The 17,574-nt window shown below is 36.3% G+C and overlaps 3 protein-coding genes across 6 annotated transcripts in view; 2 read left to right on the top strand and 1 right to left on the bottom strand.

Moving 5' to 3' along the window:
- The window catches only part of trpc5a (transient receptor potential cation channel, subfamily C, member 5a), a 60,101-nt gene extending 53,450 nt beyond the window's left edge, over positions 1 to 6,651 (top strand). For both annotated transcript variants that reach the window (XM_057332345.1, XM_057332346.1), the window contains exons 9-11: positions 1,559 to 1,600; positions 1,814 to 1,903; positions 3,141 to 6,651. In XM_057332345.1, coding sequence (XP_057188328.1) covers positions 1,559 to 1,600; positions 1,814 to 1,903; positions 3,141 to 4,028 — 1,020 coding nt within the window. In that variant the 3' untranslated portion in view covers positions 4,029 to 6,651. The remainder of the gene's footprint in view (positions 1 to 1,558; positions 1,601 to 1,813; positions 1,904 to 3,140) is intronic.
- Positions 6,652 to 7,715: 1,064 nt separating this feature from the next.
- Positions 7,716 to 11,606, top strand: cnpy3 (canopy FGF signaling regulator 3). Its single transcript, XM_057331729.1, has 6 exons — positions 7,716 to 7,919; positions 8,552 to 8,678; positions 8,777 to 8,873; positions 9,049 to 9,171; positions 9,444 to 9,561; positions 9,959 to 11,606. The coding sequence occupies exons 1-6, from the start codon at positions 7,820 to 7,822 to the stop codon at positions 10,225 to 10,227; spliced, it is 834 nt and encodes a 277-aa protein (XP_057187712.1). The 5' UTR covers positions 7,716 to 7,819; the 3' UTR covers positions 10,228 to 11,606.
- Positions 11,607 to 13,697: 2,091 nt separating this feature from the next.
- The window catches only part of dachb (dachshund b), a 29,876-nt gene continuing 25,999 nt past the window's right edge, over positions 13,698 to 17,574 (bottom strand). For 2 of the 3 annotated variants that reach the window (XM_057332804.1, XM_057332803.1), the window contains exon 11: positions 16,423 to 17,482. In XM_057332804.1, coding sequence (XP_057188787.1) covers positions 17,361 to 17,482 — 122 coding nt within the window. In that variant the 3' untranslated portion in view covers positions 16,423 to 17,360. Of the gene's footprint in view, positions 15,701 to 16,422; positions 17,483 to 17,574 lie in introns of those variants that run through there. The other variant, XM_057332805.1, reaches the window with a different exon arrangement.

The raw sequence follows: 17,574 nt of genomic DNA, 5'->3' as shown, positions 1-17,574 counted from the left end.
TGTGATGTTGACTCATGGTGGGATGCAGTAATTATATTTAGACTTGAATCAACATGCATTACGTTCAGAAAATATAATAACCTTTGACACGAACAAAGCTAACAGCTTAAAAATCTTGCATGACTTTCAAAACAAAAGAAATCTGACCGCTACTCAAGACGTGAGGGGGTGAATAAATGAACTGTTCCTTTAAGATAAGCATCCTTGGGATAATGTACTATTATGCCGTTTTTCCATGTTAAGTGAGTAAATGATCACAGACTTTTTTGAGGTGAACTGTTTTTTTTTAAGTACAACATTGACAGTATTTAATAGACAGAAAAATAGAAAACACATTGGACATATCAAATGCATAAATGTAATTTAAATGTCAATTTTAGACGCAAAAAACTATAAATGATGTTTAATGTACAGTTATACAAAGCAGGCTTTTAATTTACAATACAGTTACACCAATAAACGTGTCCACTATCCAAAAACACTTTGTGTCAACTACCCATCTGTTACTCCTACTATGGTGAAGGTTCTGTACATGAATAACAATCTTGTTATGTAACCAAGACGGTTCCCTGCTATGTCAGCACAGGAACTCATTAATATTCATGAGATGAATCTTAGCGTTTGGTGACATCATAAACACAGACACACACACACACACACACACACACACACACACACGCACACACACACACAAACACACACACAAACACACACACAGAGAACGTGCTCCACCACCACTGGTAGCTAATTGAATTTCAATTGAATCACCGGAGCGGAACTTCATATGAATGAATAAAACTTCTATGAAGGAAGATCTGTTTCTACGCCGAATTTCTATTTCTCCTTTGATGATGTAATGAGGTGTAAGATGGCCAGGGTTCAACCTCCTCCTGTTTCTATGCAACTCCCTTGAAACAGTCAGGGATCCTTGTCGTCTTTGTTTCAGTTACATCCTCTCTTGTTTGCTCAATGCTTTTATTACAAATCCATCTCTCGGCATGCTCTTTAATAGCATACATCAGTACAGGTGTACACATTCTCTCTCTCTCTCCATCCACACTCACTCAACCCTCTCCCACATGTTTTCAGGCAATGCTGTGTTGGTATAAAATCTTAATGGTTATGTAAACCTGCCTACATGAAGAATTGAGAAGAGAGCGGCTATTCGGGAATATCAGATAAGAACACTAAAAATCTCTGTTTAAACTGCAATAGTAAGACAATTTACAAACATTATACAGTCCTTTTGTACTGTATTATTCACCAATCTCAGTGCACTTCGGTTGTCACAAGGGAAATAAATGCAAAGGCATTGTGGGGCTTTACAGGAGTATTGAAATTGAATTTGAAAATTAATCACTTTGTAATAGTGCTGTCAAATCAATTAATTGCTAAACATTTCCGTTACTGCAGTGTTCTTATCTCTCCCAAATAACATATTATAATATAATGGAACTGAAATGGATAATTAACAAACAATGAAACACAGCCTTTACTCAATTACTAATTAGATCAATTACTTCCCTTAAACAGCGTTAATATTTGTTTCTCCTTTCAGGAAAAGCACGCTGACAGACTGATCCAAAATCAGCACTATCAGGTACGTTAGCGAAAAAAATCTATGATCACACACATATGCACGGATACAAACAATGTGCATGTAATTGCATTACATGATGTGCCGGTGGATTTATTTTCCCTATCTTTCTGTCTTCACACCATCGTACCAAAGACACAGCTGCACATTACCAGATTAACAAGATTATGGGGTGCTGTTTTATACGACTGTTTACCTTCTCCTTAACCCCTCCAGGAGGTCATTCGAAGTCTGGTGAAGAGGTACGTGGCATCCATGATTCGCAGCGCTAAGACGAACGAAGGCCTGACGGAAGAGAACTTTAAGGTACTAGCTGTCCTTGAGGTGTCATGCATGCTTATCAACAGGAACACTGTCCCAAATAAAGGCTCCAGTCTTGTTACTTTACTAAACTGTCTTTCAAACATATTTTAGAAGAAGACTAGCATGCAAATCGATGCATTTTGAAGAAAATGTAAATATTTGAATGCATGTAAAATTGCTGTCATGATGCTGATGTTGGGGGTTGTTGCCAGGGTGTTGTTTGCTTCTGCGATTTTGCCAGTATGTTGCTAGGTGATTTCTTATGGTCCAAATGACTATAACACAGAAAAAAAGTGCCTTTTATTTATTATTATTAAATATTTTATTATTATTATTATTATAAAATATAGTTGTCTAATATTTATTTAAGGATTTGGGGCAACAAAATAGCAGAAAAAAAAGATTATTTAAATATTTATTTTAAAATAACGTGACTTATGCCCATAAAAAATCGTCTTTGTTAAATATTTATTTAAGGATTTGGGGCAACAAAATAGCAGAAAAAAAAGATTATTTAAATATTTATTTTAAAATAACGTGACTTATGCCCATAAAAATCGTCTTTGTTAAATATTTATTTAAGGATTTGGGGCAACAAAATAGCAGAAAAAAAAGATTATTTAAATATTTATTTTAAAATAACGTGACTTATGCCCATAAAAATCGTCTTTGTTAAATATTTATTTAAGGATTTGGGGCAACAAAATAGCAGAAAAAAAAGATTATTTCAATATTTATTTTAAAATAACGTGACTTATGCCCATAAAAATCGTCTTTGTTAAATATTTATTTAAGGATTTGGGGCAACAAAATAGCAGAAAAAAAGATTATTTAAATATTTATTTTAAAATAACACGAATTTATGCCCATAAAAATTGTCTTTTTTATTAATTATTATTATTACATATTTTCTGTATTATTATAAAATATTATTGTCTTTTTTATGATTTATTTAGCGATTTGGGGCAACAAAATCACACAGGTTTTTCAAATATTTACTTTATAAGGACATAATTCACTTAATTTTAAAGTACCTTTGTTTTAGTTATTATTATGAAATATTGTATTTATCATTATGAAATATTTTTGTCTAATAAGGGATTTGGGGCAACAAAATCTTTGAAATTTCTTTTTTTAAATCTTTGTTTTGAAATTAAATAAATTAAGTCCATAAAAGATTTTAATAAAATACTTTTATTCATTTTTATCAATGTACATTTGCAATTATGCTTTGGTGTAGGAGTTAAAACAGGACATTTCCAGCTTCCGCTACGAAGTTTTGGACCTCCTCGGCAACCGGAAGCCGCCCCGGAGGAACTATTCCTCCAGTAGCGAGGCCACGTTCAGAGACGAGGTCAGCGATGACGGCGAGGTGTCGAGCAACAACTGTCACCACAGCGACGGCAGCAGCATCGGAGCCAAGGGCGTGACTTTCAAAACCAACACGCCTTCGGATCCCTCCTATGGCGTCTCCGCCCTCTTCAGCTCTATCTCCGGAATAGAGGTCGCCACGGCGACGGCAGCATCACCGGCGTACAGGGAGGGTAAACCAAAGATCAACGGATTAAGGAAGAACCCCTCGCCCTCCTCTTCCCTTTCCTCCGTGGCTCCGGCAAGACCTGCACTTTCACGGACGTGGAGGCGCCTTTCACGCTTCTCTAGCTCCAAGAAGAACTCCTTCAGACGGCTCGGCCTGCTCTTCTCACGCATGGGCAGTCACCTTCCCCAGCCCGCAGGCGTTACGGCAGCAACCTACACTATCTCAGATGGATTGCTTCACCCACCCGGGGCTTGGCAGGACTTAGGCTTCACCAGGGGTGATGGTCCTGTCACCCGCAGTGAGACCAACCTCAATCGGGTGGATGTGGCCACTTTAAATGAGGGCGACAGTGTTGCCATGGCAACTAATGGACAGAGAGATAACGTGAGGGATGTTTTGCTGACATTAGGACCTCTTTCCCCACCCACCTCCCTCCACTGTGCTTCCAATTTTTCAGCTTCCAGTTCCCGCCTCCTGGACTCCAGCGAGGACGTGTTCCAGGGATTGGTCGGGCCTTGTGAAGGACAGATGCGAGACACCTCCCACTGGGTTACTGAACAGGATGATTCGGTGACCACGCAGCTATAGTATTGCTAGTATGTACTGTACAGCACTTTGATAATAACAATAATCAGTGACGATATCAATAACTATTACCTTAACCACAACCGATTTCTTTCTTTTATCGCATTTAGTTTGCTGCTGCAATATTAGTATTTTCTCTCTGAGATTTAACCAAATCGAAAGCTATTTACGAGGTGGATGGAATGACGGACAACAGAAAGGTTTAGAAGAAACGGAAACATGTCATAACCAGCAGAATAGACAAAAGGGTTCATTAGAAATACACAAATATTTGGATAAGTCATCTGAGACATTTATTCACCAGTTTACCACTTCATTATCTATTTGTGTTGCTCTCTCTCTCTCTGTACCACTTTGACATGCTGTGGAAGCCAGCAGTTCTGTTTCAGACAGTTGTGTGAAGAATTTCAAAATACAGATGCTGATGATGACGGTGTCGAAATGACAGAAAAATCATTACAATCATTTAAAATGAACATAAAATCATGTCGACCAGGTTTCCTTTTTGTCGTATATGTGCATGGTCTTACTACGCACAAATCATCAGCGCACATCACTCCAAAGAGGAAAAAATGTTCGTCTTTAGAATTGTTCATCAAAATGTAACAATTTTGTATCTGAAATTACTTCCTTGTCTGACGTCGCCTAAGCCATGCAGACTTTTGGTGAATGTTGCCAAATCTATTGCTGGTTAACTTCAAAGCTGCAATCTATCATTTGATTGGTTAGTTCAACTTTATTTAAATTTAACCCAGGTAAGATAAGTACTTAAAGTTGCGATTTTATGTTTCAAACAGAGATGGCGATAAAGAGACTAAATTTATGGATTGCATCATTAATATTGACTTTTTTAATTAATATTTAAAAAATCTCTAACAGCCAGTTTATAGAAAATGAATTAAACGCTGTTGACAAGTTCATTTTAATACTTTTTGTTGGTTAAATATTTACAAAATCCACAGACAAACATGAAGGTGGCCAATTGTAATATGTTATGAAAAAATTGGAGATATGAGGTTTCAGTCCGCCAGCGACGATATAATAACATTTCAGCAATAATAGCAAATAATGATCAATTTAATGAAGAAGTTATCATTGGTGAACTTTAAGATGCTTGTGTGTCTCAAACCTGTTGTCATTTTAAATCTGTGTGACTTTCTTTCTTCTGCAGAACACAAAAGAAGATATTTTGAAAAATGTTGGTAACAAAAACCGTTGGTCCCTATTCACTTGCGTTGGTTTTGTGTCCATGCAATAGAAGTCAATGGGGACCAATGTTTTTAGTGACCAACATTTTTCAAAATATATCCTTTTATGTTATGCAGAAGAAAGAAAATCACACTGGTTTAAAATGACAACAGGATGAGTAAATGATGACAGAATTTTCATTTTGAAGGTGAACTTTTCCTTTAAAAAACTATCTACCAATTCGTTCCATTTGTCATCCTGTTCCATACAGTACATCTCACCATTGTGCACTGAAAGCAATGTCACTTCATAATCGTTGGTTTCATTTATTAAATATAGTTTGTGTTGGAACGTGTACATCACAAGAAACATATCTTATATATACTGTATGTGACAGGATATGATGTTCATGCATCTCTCGGTGGTACAGATGTGGTATTTTACGAAGGAGCTTACTTGTAAGCTAATGCTGTTTCTCACCTGGTGTAACAGTAAGATCCTTAACCTTAGTGCTATAATACATGCACATCATAGTCTGGGATTACTCATGTTATGCACCCGGAGGGCTGAAGTTATGCTAGAATCTAACATGACTGAAATCTTATTTTTGTATTTTGAATAGCATGTATAAATGATTTAATTTCAAGACTGTTTTAGTCTAGACAGACTTTATTTATACAGTATATATAATATAATATAATGTTTTGGGAGTTCTCTTTTTCGTTTGACTGCTTTACTTTTTACTATGTGTGAATATTAATTAGTATATTATAATAATCAGGTACAGGGGAAATGTCCAGGGACATGCATCGAATATGAAATCCCCCTATTGTGCGATGATGAATGCTGACAAAACATATACAGCGCCTGCCAAAAGCACTCTGACGTTTAATCAACTTCAAAACACACTAAAATTTGGCATTGTTTCACGATTCAACTTGATCTTTTGATTATATATTTATTCCTTAAATTGAAATAAAAATGTCAAGAGAACCCCATAATCTACACTCTTAGTAGCACATTCTTAGTAGACTGATGCATTCATGGCTGCAACAGTGTGCTCTTTAAAATAATAAAATGTGGGGAGTAAATCCTTTGTGTTTAAACATTTTCTAACATAGACGAATGTAAGTTACAGTGCAGAGTTTCTGTGCCTTGAAATAAAACATCACAAAGCACACAATTTCAGCGTAGGACTGTGTAATCCAGTCAAATGAGAGAGTTGGTTAAGGTCTGAATACTTTCGTCAAGGCGCTGTAAATGCTTGTGTAAACACTTGAATGAAATACACGCTCTCTTGTATGATTCTTACATCAGTTTGTACTTTTCCTTGGAAACGTGTGAACATATGATAAAGACTAAAACGTAGTTCTGACAGCCAGAATCTAAGCTCAAGGGAATGCCGAATATGCAGATTCAATAAAGCAGAGTAACCGTGGTAATGTGTCTTATTTGATGCCAATTCCTGATGAGGTATAGAAGAGATGTACAGTATACACTACACTGCTCTGGATTTGAGTCCAACTGCAGCGTGATTTTTGCCAACATATTCATTTCTTTCCCTGAAGATTTCTTTCATAAAATTTTCGTACAAAAATGTTATATTGTTTAATAATGAAAACGTGTTTGAAATGTATGACTTGGACTGAATAATGAAGAAATATAAGCCAATAGGAGCCATGAAATATATGTGAACTCCTTCCGTACTTTATCCGAGGGTGAGACCTCAAGAAGCTGCTAGTTTGATAAAATGGAGAACATTTTGGTTCATTTGAATCAAATGGTTCACTGAATATGCTAAAATATGTTTTTAAATGTGGGAAAAATATTAATAGGCTACAGAATGAGTGGGTGACCCTAAACGTTTTGGTATAGTGTTAATAAATGTATACCTTCAGAAATGGTTATATTAAAGTAAAAAAATCAGCTAAGGGGTGTGGCTCATTTCTAATAGTGGGTATTTCAATATTTTGATTCTATCCTCCTGGCAAGATGAGCCAACACTGCTGACCTGTAACAGGTGTCGAGTAATTGGAGAACATGACATGGTAATTTATGAGAGCAATTTCAGGTCTTGAAGATAATCTGATTATCTGAAGTGTAGTGCCATCTGGTGGTTGTTTATATGCTTTGCATAAATTAAAGAGTCGAAAAACAATTCATGAGCATAGACTAGATTTAAGTAAAAGCAACCACAGAGCTTAGAGATGCAGTTTAAGTGTAATTTAATAGCTTTTGTTTAATTTAATTGCTGCACTGCATTTAGAACAAACGTGCTAAACTGTACATCATTGCAGTTTGCACATGTACGGACTTTCATTTATTTTTATATATTTTTAACATGTTTCGTTTAACACATTTAATGGATTTTAACGTAACGTTCCCTGCAAAGTGGATTTTTATAATGAAACGCCTATTAAAAACATTCGCAGGCCCGCCCACGCTTTTCATTGGTTCCCCGATGCCACTCCGCCGTCGCCGATTGGTTCACTCGTCAGCGTCAACCTGCCACAGCGGAAGTGAAAGCATCAGACATAGCGGCCACTGAAAAAGGATGTAGAGTGTTTTATAATTTCTCGTTTTCAAATCGTTGACGCTAACAAAAAATGAATGTTTTTATCTACATCGTCTTACTTTTCGTAAGTGCCGCGTTTGCAAACAAAAGCGGGGACGATGACTGGGTGAATCTGCCAAATAAATGTGAAGGTAGGAACACTGTCCTTATTCACAATGAGTCTTGCTCAATATTCAGATACATCGTGAAATGATGTGCATTTCAATGCTTTGTTGAAACAAGAGACGACTGTTTTGCACTGTACATGGGTATTATTGAATCATACAAGAAGTTCTTGAGATTTGTATTTAAGATGCGTTGTGGGGCTTTTGTAACATTACGACTCAAATAACAACGTGTAACGTTACCACACATCTGCCAAATTTATTCTTGACAAATAAAAATGATTTTGCTGTCTTCGCTTCTAAAGGTGTCAAAACTTCTATATATTGATATTGTAAAATTGATTTATAGGTGTATATTTACTAGTCTTACTGTGCATAATTCATACCATTCAACGGTATATATAAGCTTGTGCGCGAGCAGGGTCACAACCGAGAGCATTTCCTAGTCTGTTCAACAGAACTCATGTTTTACATCTGTCATGACACTGGCTGTGTCTCAAACCTAGTGAGCTGCCTAGTAAGTTAGTGTTTTGCATAGGCTGTTTTGTATATTTCGAATGCACTTGTGATGCCCTGAGTAGGCTGCTCACTAGGTTTGGATGTACGGCCACTTTCTGTTCCCTTTTTCTTATCAGTATGTGTTTTGTGTGTTTTTATAGTGTGCAAATTTGTAAGCATTGAGATGAAGTCCGCATTTGAAGAGACGGGCAAAACGAAAGAAGTCATTGAAACCAACTACCGCTTTTTGGATGATAAAGGCGCACCCCCCATCAAATATGTCAAATCGTAAGTCTGCCTTTTTATTCAGTTCCTGTCTATGGGTTAAAATAATAGCGTAGGCCACAAATGACCATTCTATTATTCGGCTATTTCTTTTTCTGTAGTGATATTCGTTTTATAGAGGTGATGGAGAATGTTTGCTCCAGAATTATGCAGTACAATCTGCACAAAGAGAGAGATGGAAGCAATCGCTTTGCAAAGGTAAGCCATCTTTAACATTGATACCTGTTACAACGCTGACCTGGTTTCACCCATTTGCACATGAATGACCCAATTCCACCTGTTTGTGATGAGATGCCTGGCCCCATCACAGTTATATGTCTTCAATAACTAAGTCTAGTCTTTGAGTTCTGACACACTCTCGCTCTCTGCTCAGGGTATGTCTGAGACCTTCTCCACCTTGCATAACCTCGTGCATAAAGGCGTGAAGGTGGTTATGGACATTCCTTTTGAACTGTGGAATGAGACCAGTGCAGAAGTGGCTGACCTCAAGAAACAGGTGTGTGCGAGATCTCAAAATTTAATGTTACTTATATGTAAAATGGATCTGTAAAAATGTGTCACACAGAAAGAGGTTCATTTTGAAATAATTCGCTGGATGTGCATCCCGCTTTTATACGGCCACTTGTCATACGAGTAAATAATTTGACACAAAATATTTTTTGAAACATCTTGGCACCAGTTAGGATATTTAATGTTGGCATACAGTAAGAAAAGTTCTCATAATTTTGTCTTTATTCTCAAAATATTGCAACTTATTTCATTCTTCAGTGTGATGTGATGGTGGAGCAGTATGAAGATGTAATTGAAGACTGGTATAAAGGCAAACAAGAGGAAGATCTCACAACCTACCTGTGTGAAAAACACGTGCTGAAAGGACAGGATACAGGTACAGTGAAACTGATGATACTGTGTTTTACTCCACACTAAAGTGCTTTGAAATGCACAGCTTTGTTCCATGTTTTGACATAATTTCTAATGAAATTAAGTCATTTCTACTGTATTGAATAGCCAGTAGGGTTTAGTTTACCTCACAGCTTAGAATTTGATGAGACACTGAAGTGCCGAATGATGTTATAGAAATCATCAATCTGTGCTGTCTGTCTTCATATCACCAGCTTCGTTTTCTGTTTGCTAAATAGTTTGACTTTGTGCTGTTACTATAGCAACCAATGTAGATGATGTCACTTACTAAATAATGTCGCTGACTAAACAGTTGGGATTTGATCACTTGAACAGTTTGGACAGCTGGTCTAAAGGTTTGTCAACATGTGTACTCTCTGCAGCCTGTCTTAAAGAGAAATGGAGCGGGAAAAAGGGGGACACGGTGGCCATCGCAGAGGACAAGAAGAAAAAGAAGAGCAAGAAGAAGAAGAGCAAAGATGGCGAGGATAGTCAGAAAAAAGAGAAGAAGGTGAAGAAGAAGAAGAAGAAGAAAAAGTCCAAAATTTCAGAAAGTGAGAAAAACAAGCGGAAAACTGAGGAAGCTGGATATAGCTCGGATGAGGAGATTCAAAAGAAAGTTCCTCTTGGCCAGGATAAAACTGAACTCTGACATGTCTCTTAGGTGTGAACATTTTTGTTTATTTGTTTTGAGGACTTTTGTCCCTTTGACAGCTGAATCTCTGATATACCTTCAATTTCAGTTTAGTTTAGAAAATAATAATTCGGAGGTTCAAAATGCCGTTGTCAGATCCAACAAATAGCATCGACCAATCAAATCAGAGCTTTTATTCAAACCTTTGCTTGTGTTTGGGCACATGCTGGTACATGTTGGTAATCTTTGATACTTTTTCAGATTTCCTTTTTTTTTAGGAAAAAAGAAGTCTCGTGGACCATCCCCCAACTTTTGTTGTCTGAAGTATATTTTCAATGATATTGTAGGCTCTGCTGACTAATGAAAATAAATTTTATTTGAAGGTAAAATAACAATAATCTACCAGGCCTACTGTCATTAAGAAAAACATATATCCGTCTTTGTTTCTTGTTTACTTGAAGTGTTAAAGGGATAGTTCAACCATAAATTAAAATGTTGTCATCATTTATTCACCCTCATTTCATTGAAAACCTGTATACGACTCTTTTTTTTCCCTGTAGAAAGCAAAAAAGATATTTTGCAAAAGAAAGTCATAGAGGTTTTGAATGACATGAGGGTGAGTAAATTATGAAATAATTTTATATATGGGTAAACTATCCATTTATTTTCATGCTGTAATGTTATTCTGGTTTGGCTGGAATTTTGAATATTTTCATTCAGTATTGTTATATTGAAGTCACACAGATATATAAGCATAATTAATATTTTTCCTGTCTCATAAAAATATTTGTGTGATTCAAATTCGCATTGGAGGGGTATTTCAATCCAAATTTTATTTATCACTTTCAATTTGGCATCTTGTAAGGCTGGACTTTCATGTCCCACTAATTTTACTCACATGGTAATACAGATAATGGTACAAACAGAAAAAGCGGTTTCGCAATGCGAAAGTTGTGACCTTTTCCTTTTTGTTTGACCAAATAAGGCACAAATTTTGCCTGATCTCTTCATATTTGTTTTTGCTTTTGCAGTGTTTACGTATGTGATGTCAGTTTCCGGGAATGTTCGAGTGCAGTGTTTCTTTTATATTTTTCTCAACAGTATTGTTTACTTTAAATGTTTATCTGATAATCTATGTTGCTGTTTCCAAAAGCTGTGTGTGTGATTGTGAAGCCCCACAGGTGTCTGTATGCAGACACAGATTACCTAAAGCGAAGCTTGCGGATGAAAGTTATTGATTTGGGATTGAACTGTACAGTATATGCAAATCTAATGGGTATAAATATGCAGGATGCGTTTCTAGCCTTCAGGTCATTACTGTACAGTAGATGGTGCTTTTGATAAGCGTTTTATGAAGTGTAATGACAAATGGCGAATAAAAAATAAAAACAAAACAAGTGTTTTATGGGGTTATTTAAAAGAATATCAGTTTTAATGAGTGGATAATTTAGGAAGGAGAGTTTCACAGACTTTGCCACAAGGTGGCAGTAAAACCAATAGAGAAGAACAGATCATGGCTTGTTCAGAGGATAAACTTGAGGAGACTTTTATTTAAAAAACGTTCTTTTGCTGCCTAAATCGTCTCGGGTCCATAATTAAGAGTAAACTATGAAATCCACAATTCTTAGACTGGTAGTCCAGAATAAAGCAATATAGGCCTAAAATAAGCAATTAAAACAGTGTTGCATGTAAAATCTAGCTGTAAAATCAAATAATTTTATTAAGTAGCATGTCTGGTATGCTACATTAACAATATGCAAAGTCTCTCAAAACGTTTGTAATGACGTGAAGATGAAGTGTTGCTCTCGTGCAACTGTTTATCAGTAGGCTCAGTGCAGCGCAGAAGTCTTTGTCCGCGTTGCTACTTCTCAATGTCAAATTCCTACTCTGTTGTGTTTGAGCAATCTGTATTATTTGCCCTTCGATATTGGAGCAAGTGGCTATTCACTTGCACAAACAGATCTCAATGAATAATTCACAAAAACAAACACCTCGCACCCAGCCTTAATTTTTTTTCGTTTCGCTATCAGTAATGCCGAAAGATTCTTCCTTCCACAGACGGAGAAAATCGAGAATTTGATTGTTCTCTAATCTCTGTGGATAAAAATGCAATCTGAAATTGAAATATTGATCTTTTACATTGCAATCGCCTGGTATTACACTAGAGACAGTGTGAGCTGGAATGTGAATCTCACATCTGAGTCCTTATTTATTTATTTACGTTTCCTTCGATGCATTCTCTCCATATATATTTTAGCAATAAAGCTGTATTGATTTTAATTGAATTGATTTTTAATTGAATTAAAGCAATTTATCACTTGCCAATGTTCAAAACAGTAAGTTCAAGTTGGATTGACTTGTACAACCCATTCAGTTTAAAGGTCCAGTGTATGACATTTAGCGGCATCTAGCGGTGACGTTGCGAATTGCAGCTAACGGCTCACTCCACCCCTCCATTTCGAAGCACTAGGCTGGCTGACACAGAACTAAGATGTTGTCACATTTTCGCTTCTTTGCCAAAGGAGATAACGTATTTACGAAACGCGCTCTGTCTGTTTGGGATAATGCACAACCCACGGTGTATGTAGATAGAAATAGCTCAATTCTAAGATAATAAAAACATAACGCTTCATTATGTAAGGTCTTTATACACCTCTGAAGACATAGTTATGTACATTATATTGCATTTCTGTCAACACATCCTCTAAAAAAATACACATTGGATGTTAAAGGTAGCAAATATTTTGTATTTAATATATTTTATATTGTTTGTCTGTACTCATGTACATCTGTGCTCATGCAGAAATATTTTGAGGAAAAGTTTTCTGCTGTGTGTGGATAGCATTTTTTTGAAAATAGAAAATATGTTTTCTTAAATATTTTTATAGTAACATTTATAAGAATAAATATTTTATATATTTGACCTAAGCATTTTACTTGTATTAACTAAAACATGTTTATTCTTATTCCTCAACAGAGGAAGCACAAATGTTGGAGAGGAATGTTGGTCACTTTAAATGAGAAAAAACACTGTTATCTTCAGATGTCATGAGAAAAGTTGTTACTGGGTTCAATGACTTAATAACAATTTAATAATTTCCTTTTCAACCATTTCCTCCCCTTCCATTCCACTGTGCCCTAATATGGGTAATCTTGTTACACAAACATTTTCCATGTCTTTCTGAGTGGTTCCTTCACAATATGTATCTTTATTTGAAAGCTGTGGTGCGTGAAATGGGCCCATATCTCACTCGAGACAGCAACCTTTCTTTAAATCACATTTCATCTCCAGATATTTGTTTAGCGGCATCTTTTCATACATTTCATGAGAAACACAAACTCTTGTTCGTGTTTTGAGGATTATAGGGGAATCAGTTATCACCGAATACCATCCATGGATCTATGGACCACCTTCAGAAAACAGCACCCCCCCCCCCCCACAAATAAATGTACTGTCCTTGAGTAGTTATATTGAGAACAGACCCCTAACATTGTTTATTATTATTTTGTTAACTGCGCCCTCATTTTTATGTCGCAGGGATAAAAGTGTCTGTTAAATGACTACATGTCAATAACACGAGATGCATTTCTGAACTAAACAACCTACCAACTGAGAGAAAAAAAAAACGTGTTTTTCTGAACGTTCATATTAACTGAGGACACAAACACAAGCGTTCGCATTGTATATATTTCTCACACAACAATCATTTCAAACAAATCTGGGTTTCTTGTTTCTTGTATCCTAAACATTTATGTTTGTCCTCCAGCTTCCTTTTAATAGCTGTATGTTTTTAAAGCACACATTTCCCACGTTCCAAAGTGACCATCTCCCATATTTAGAGTGCGATTCTAATTCAGAACAAATGAAAAAAAAATAGTTTCATCATCAACACAGACTGTTTTCAAACCTATTTATGGTCCCCACAGATTTATGGTCTCCATGTTTCCAAAATATGCAGAAGAAAAATATTACGACAGATTATGCAATACGGTAAATGTACTTTGAGTCATGATATCCTTGTTTGGAAAAGGATATGACACAGCCGGAGTTTTCTGGATTACTGTCTGTGAATGCTTTCACTACAATGTCAGTCCTTAAAGCTATTGCAAATTGTTTTCCAAAAAATGCAAGCGTTCACTTTTATACATAGGACGCCGGTCGAACGACAGTTCCTCATTAGACCCTGAGAAGACCAAACTGTGAATGTTAATGAGGACTTTGATATCTGTCAATAAAGGCCAATAGTTTGCCGAGAAGAGACATTTAAGCTCTAATGGGGTCTCATTTGCATGGCCTTAATCAATAGGCTTGTTTGATGGCTTTTGCTTCAGTCAGGAAGGCATTGATAAAGGTGACACCACTGACATGAACATTGCTTTGTTTATTTGTGTAGTCGTCCCGCATAAAACAATGACAGACATTGATCAAGACCTTTCAAGACTTGCTTGAATGTCTATAGGATAGATGGCATCATCCGGGAATTGTGTAGCTTTTTGTATTGCATTCCAAATCAGCGCATCACACACTGCCAACGTCGTAAATGGATACAGAAATAAACTGCATCTCACAAAAAACAGACGTTGAGACTTTCTGAACACAAACGGAAGTGAAAACATGCACCACATCAGGCCAGTTTCCATTGGCTGGTCATCGTATGACTTTTGATTCAAGGGGTATCAAAGTCGGATGAAACAGAAAAAATCAGTCTGGAGGTTTAAAACGTCAAATACATTTAAAAGTATTGTTTGTTTCATTAAGAAAGACGTTCAGTCATTTCTCAAAATGGGAAACAGTCAAGATGGGACTCAGTAGCTTCTGACACAAAGCCCAAAAATAATTCACAAATTCGCAACACACAGTTAGGAAGAAATATTCTTGACCTGCTGCAAATGAATGTTTCAGTATCAGGAAGCTAAACAGACCTACATACAGAAATGGACAGATGAACCAGAAGATGGACATATGAGAGAAAAGCAAGAACAAATGTAACATTCTCACACTTTATTTGAGAAGCACTCAAGTTTTCTTAAAACTTGATAACCAAAAGTTATCCCTCTTCTCCTGGCCCACGGTTATCATCCATTTTTGACAGTTGGAGTGAAGGTCTCCGGTCTGTAACTGTTCCTCAGGGATAATATCAGAACGTGTTTCCATACAAGTAACAGGAAGCCATTACCGCTCTCCATAGAGCAGTTGAACTCAAACAGGGATTTTAGCTAAATGTACAGTACAGTATGTGGATATAAACAAAGACTCTGGAATGCTGTGAGGTTTAGAGGAAGAGTTCAAAAGTGGACAGAGCATTTAAATGGATGTGCTCTCTCTGACAGATCTGATCTTCTATGACCTTTCTTCATTATTTAAAACACGAATGTCCTCTCTGGGTTGGAATCTTCATTTGGAAAGTTGATTGTCCTCGATGTGGAGAACTTCGCTGGGAGGTTGCTTCTTCTTAATACATAATTGGGTTCTTTGTAAACATTCTGCTTTCTGTGAGGAAGAAGTCAAATTTAAGAAAACAATGACCAAACATGTTTCATTCGTAAGTCAGCCCTTAAAAAAACGAAACATACTAAACATACAAGTTCATTTTATTAGATATAATTAAGTAAAATTCAAGTATATTTTTAGGTATAGGCCTCCTTTATGAACTAAGTCTACTAATATCAGTACTATTAGTAGTATTGTTGTCAGTGTACTATTTCAATATTAATGTACACTTCCTCAAGTACATTTTGAAGCAAACTATGTGAAAAAAGTATTTAATAGCCTACTTAAAAGAGAAAACACAACTACAAGCAAAGTATAGTTAAAATAATGAATTATACTGTATGTATGAAATGAATTGATCAAAATGAATTTATTTGAATTCATGAAAATTAAAATTCTTTCGTCATTTACTCACCATAATATCATTTCTTTATATCATAGACAAAAGAAGATATTTTGAAGAACGCTGGTAACCAAACAACATTGCACCCCATTGACTTCCGTTGTACAGACCCAAAACCACTGAGACATTTCTCAAAACATCTTATTTTGTGTTCCCCGGAAGAAAGAGTCATATCAACCAGATCTCACAGGAATTCGTAACTATTTTATGAGGTGGCTTATTTGTATAAATTGATAAGTTGTGAATCATACAAAAACGTACGATTACTAGAAAAAATTAATACTGAAGCCCCACCCATAATCCCGCCCCTAAACCTAACGTCACTGGCGTGAAAGTTAATCGTACTAAAATGTACGAATGAATCTGTACGAATTAGCCAAAATTAGCCACCTCGTAAAATAGTTCCGTTTTTGCCTTGACATTGTATTGGTCATATTCAGGTTTTAAAGCAACACTATAGAACTTTTGCTCAAGGTTCCCCCATGTGGTTGATAAGCGCAATTGTCTGTTATCAGTGTTGTAAATAATTGAGAGTGTGGTTGTAGCCGCTATGAGGCTACTCATGTAGCAGCGGCAGTATAATTTGTCCGGTTAAGAGTTGTTAAAATAATTTTAGAGACATAATTTTAAGGTAAAAAAACTACAACGTGTTGCTTTAAAAGACAGGTATTCTAAACATTAGGGATCCATTTTTAATAAAGTTAGCATGAAGTGTAATTCAAATAATTTATAATTTCTCTCACGAAGGGAGAGTAGGAGAGAGGTCAAACGGGAATATTCCTGTGGTGAGCTTTTGCTTACACAGGAAACTTGCAATTAGTCCCCAGTCTTCTGATTCATCAATGTGTTTATTTGCTTACGGTCTCACACGGAGACAGAGGGAGCCGATGATCTCATCTGTTTGGAGGATGCGGATGAGAGGCACGCGGTGTTGTCGAGATGGGAAGGATAAATGAGGTCAAAGACATCAAAAGTTAATAAACCATTTAACTTCCCGCTGAAATTGTGCATATCCGCACAAATACGCACTATGCTTGTGAGTGTGTTGCATACGAGAATGGATAAAAGGATTACCTGTAGAAATTGTGTCTGCTGATAGTGTTGTTTATTTTTATCTTCTGACCGTGAGGTTCCATGTCTGTCATGCAAATTAACTAATGCCACATACGTGCCTAAAAAATTGGTGCTGAATACGATCTTGGAGGCTAGGTTTTAAACAATGGAAATTCCCAAATTTATAATCTATAATAAACTTATTTACATAAAGAAGAGGCATTTTTGTGATGAAAACAATGATATAAACACAGCAGTACCTTGTAACATGCAGTTGTCCTCCGGGCTTCTGCAGTGTTCTGTCTCCATGTCCAGACTGACTGGATCTGTGTTAACAGATAGCGACAGGTGACCAAATCTGTTGAAAGTGTATCAGTCTGAATGAAACTCACTATGAGTGTGTGTTTGTGTGTGTCTT

This window comes from Triplophysa rosa, linkage group LG4 (assembly GCF_024868665.1).
Source record: "Triplophysa rosa linkage group LG4, Trosa_1v2, whole genome shotgun sequence".
In the NCBI taxonomy this organism is placed as follows: domain Eukaryota; kingdom Metazoa; phylum Chordata; class Actinopteri; order Cypriniformes; family Nemacheilidae; genus Triplophysa; species Triplophysa rosa.
Note: the sequence above shows the minus strand (reverse complement) of the source record. Positions and strands in the feature narration are given on the sequence as shown.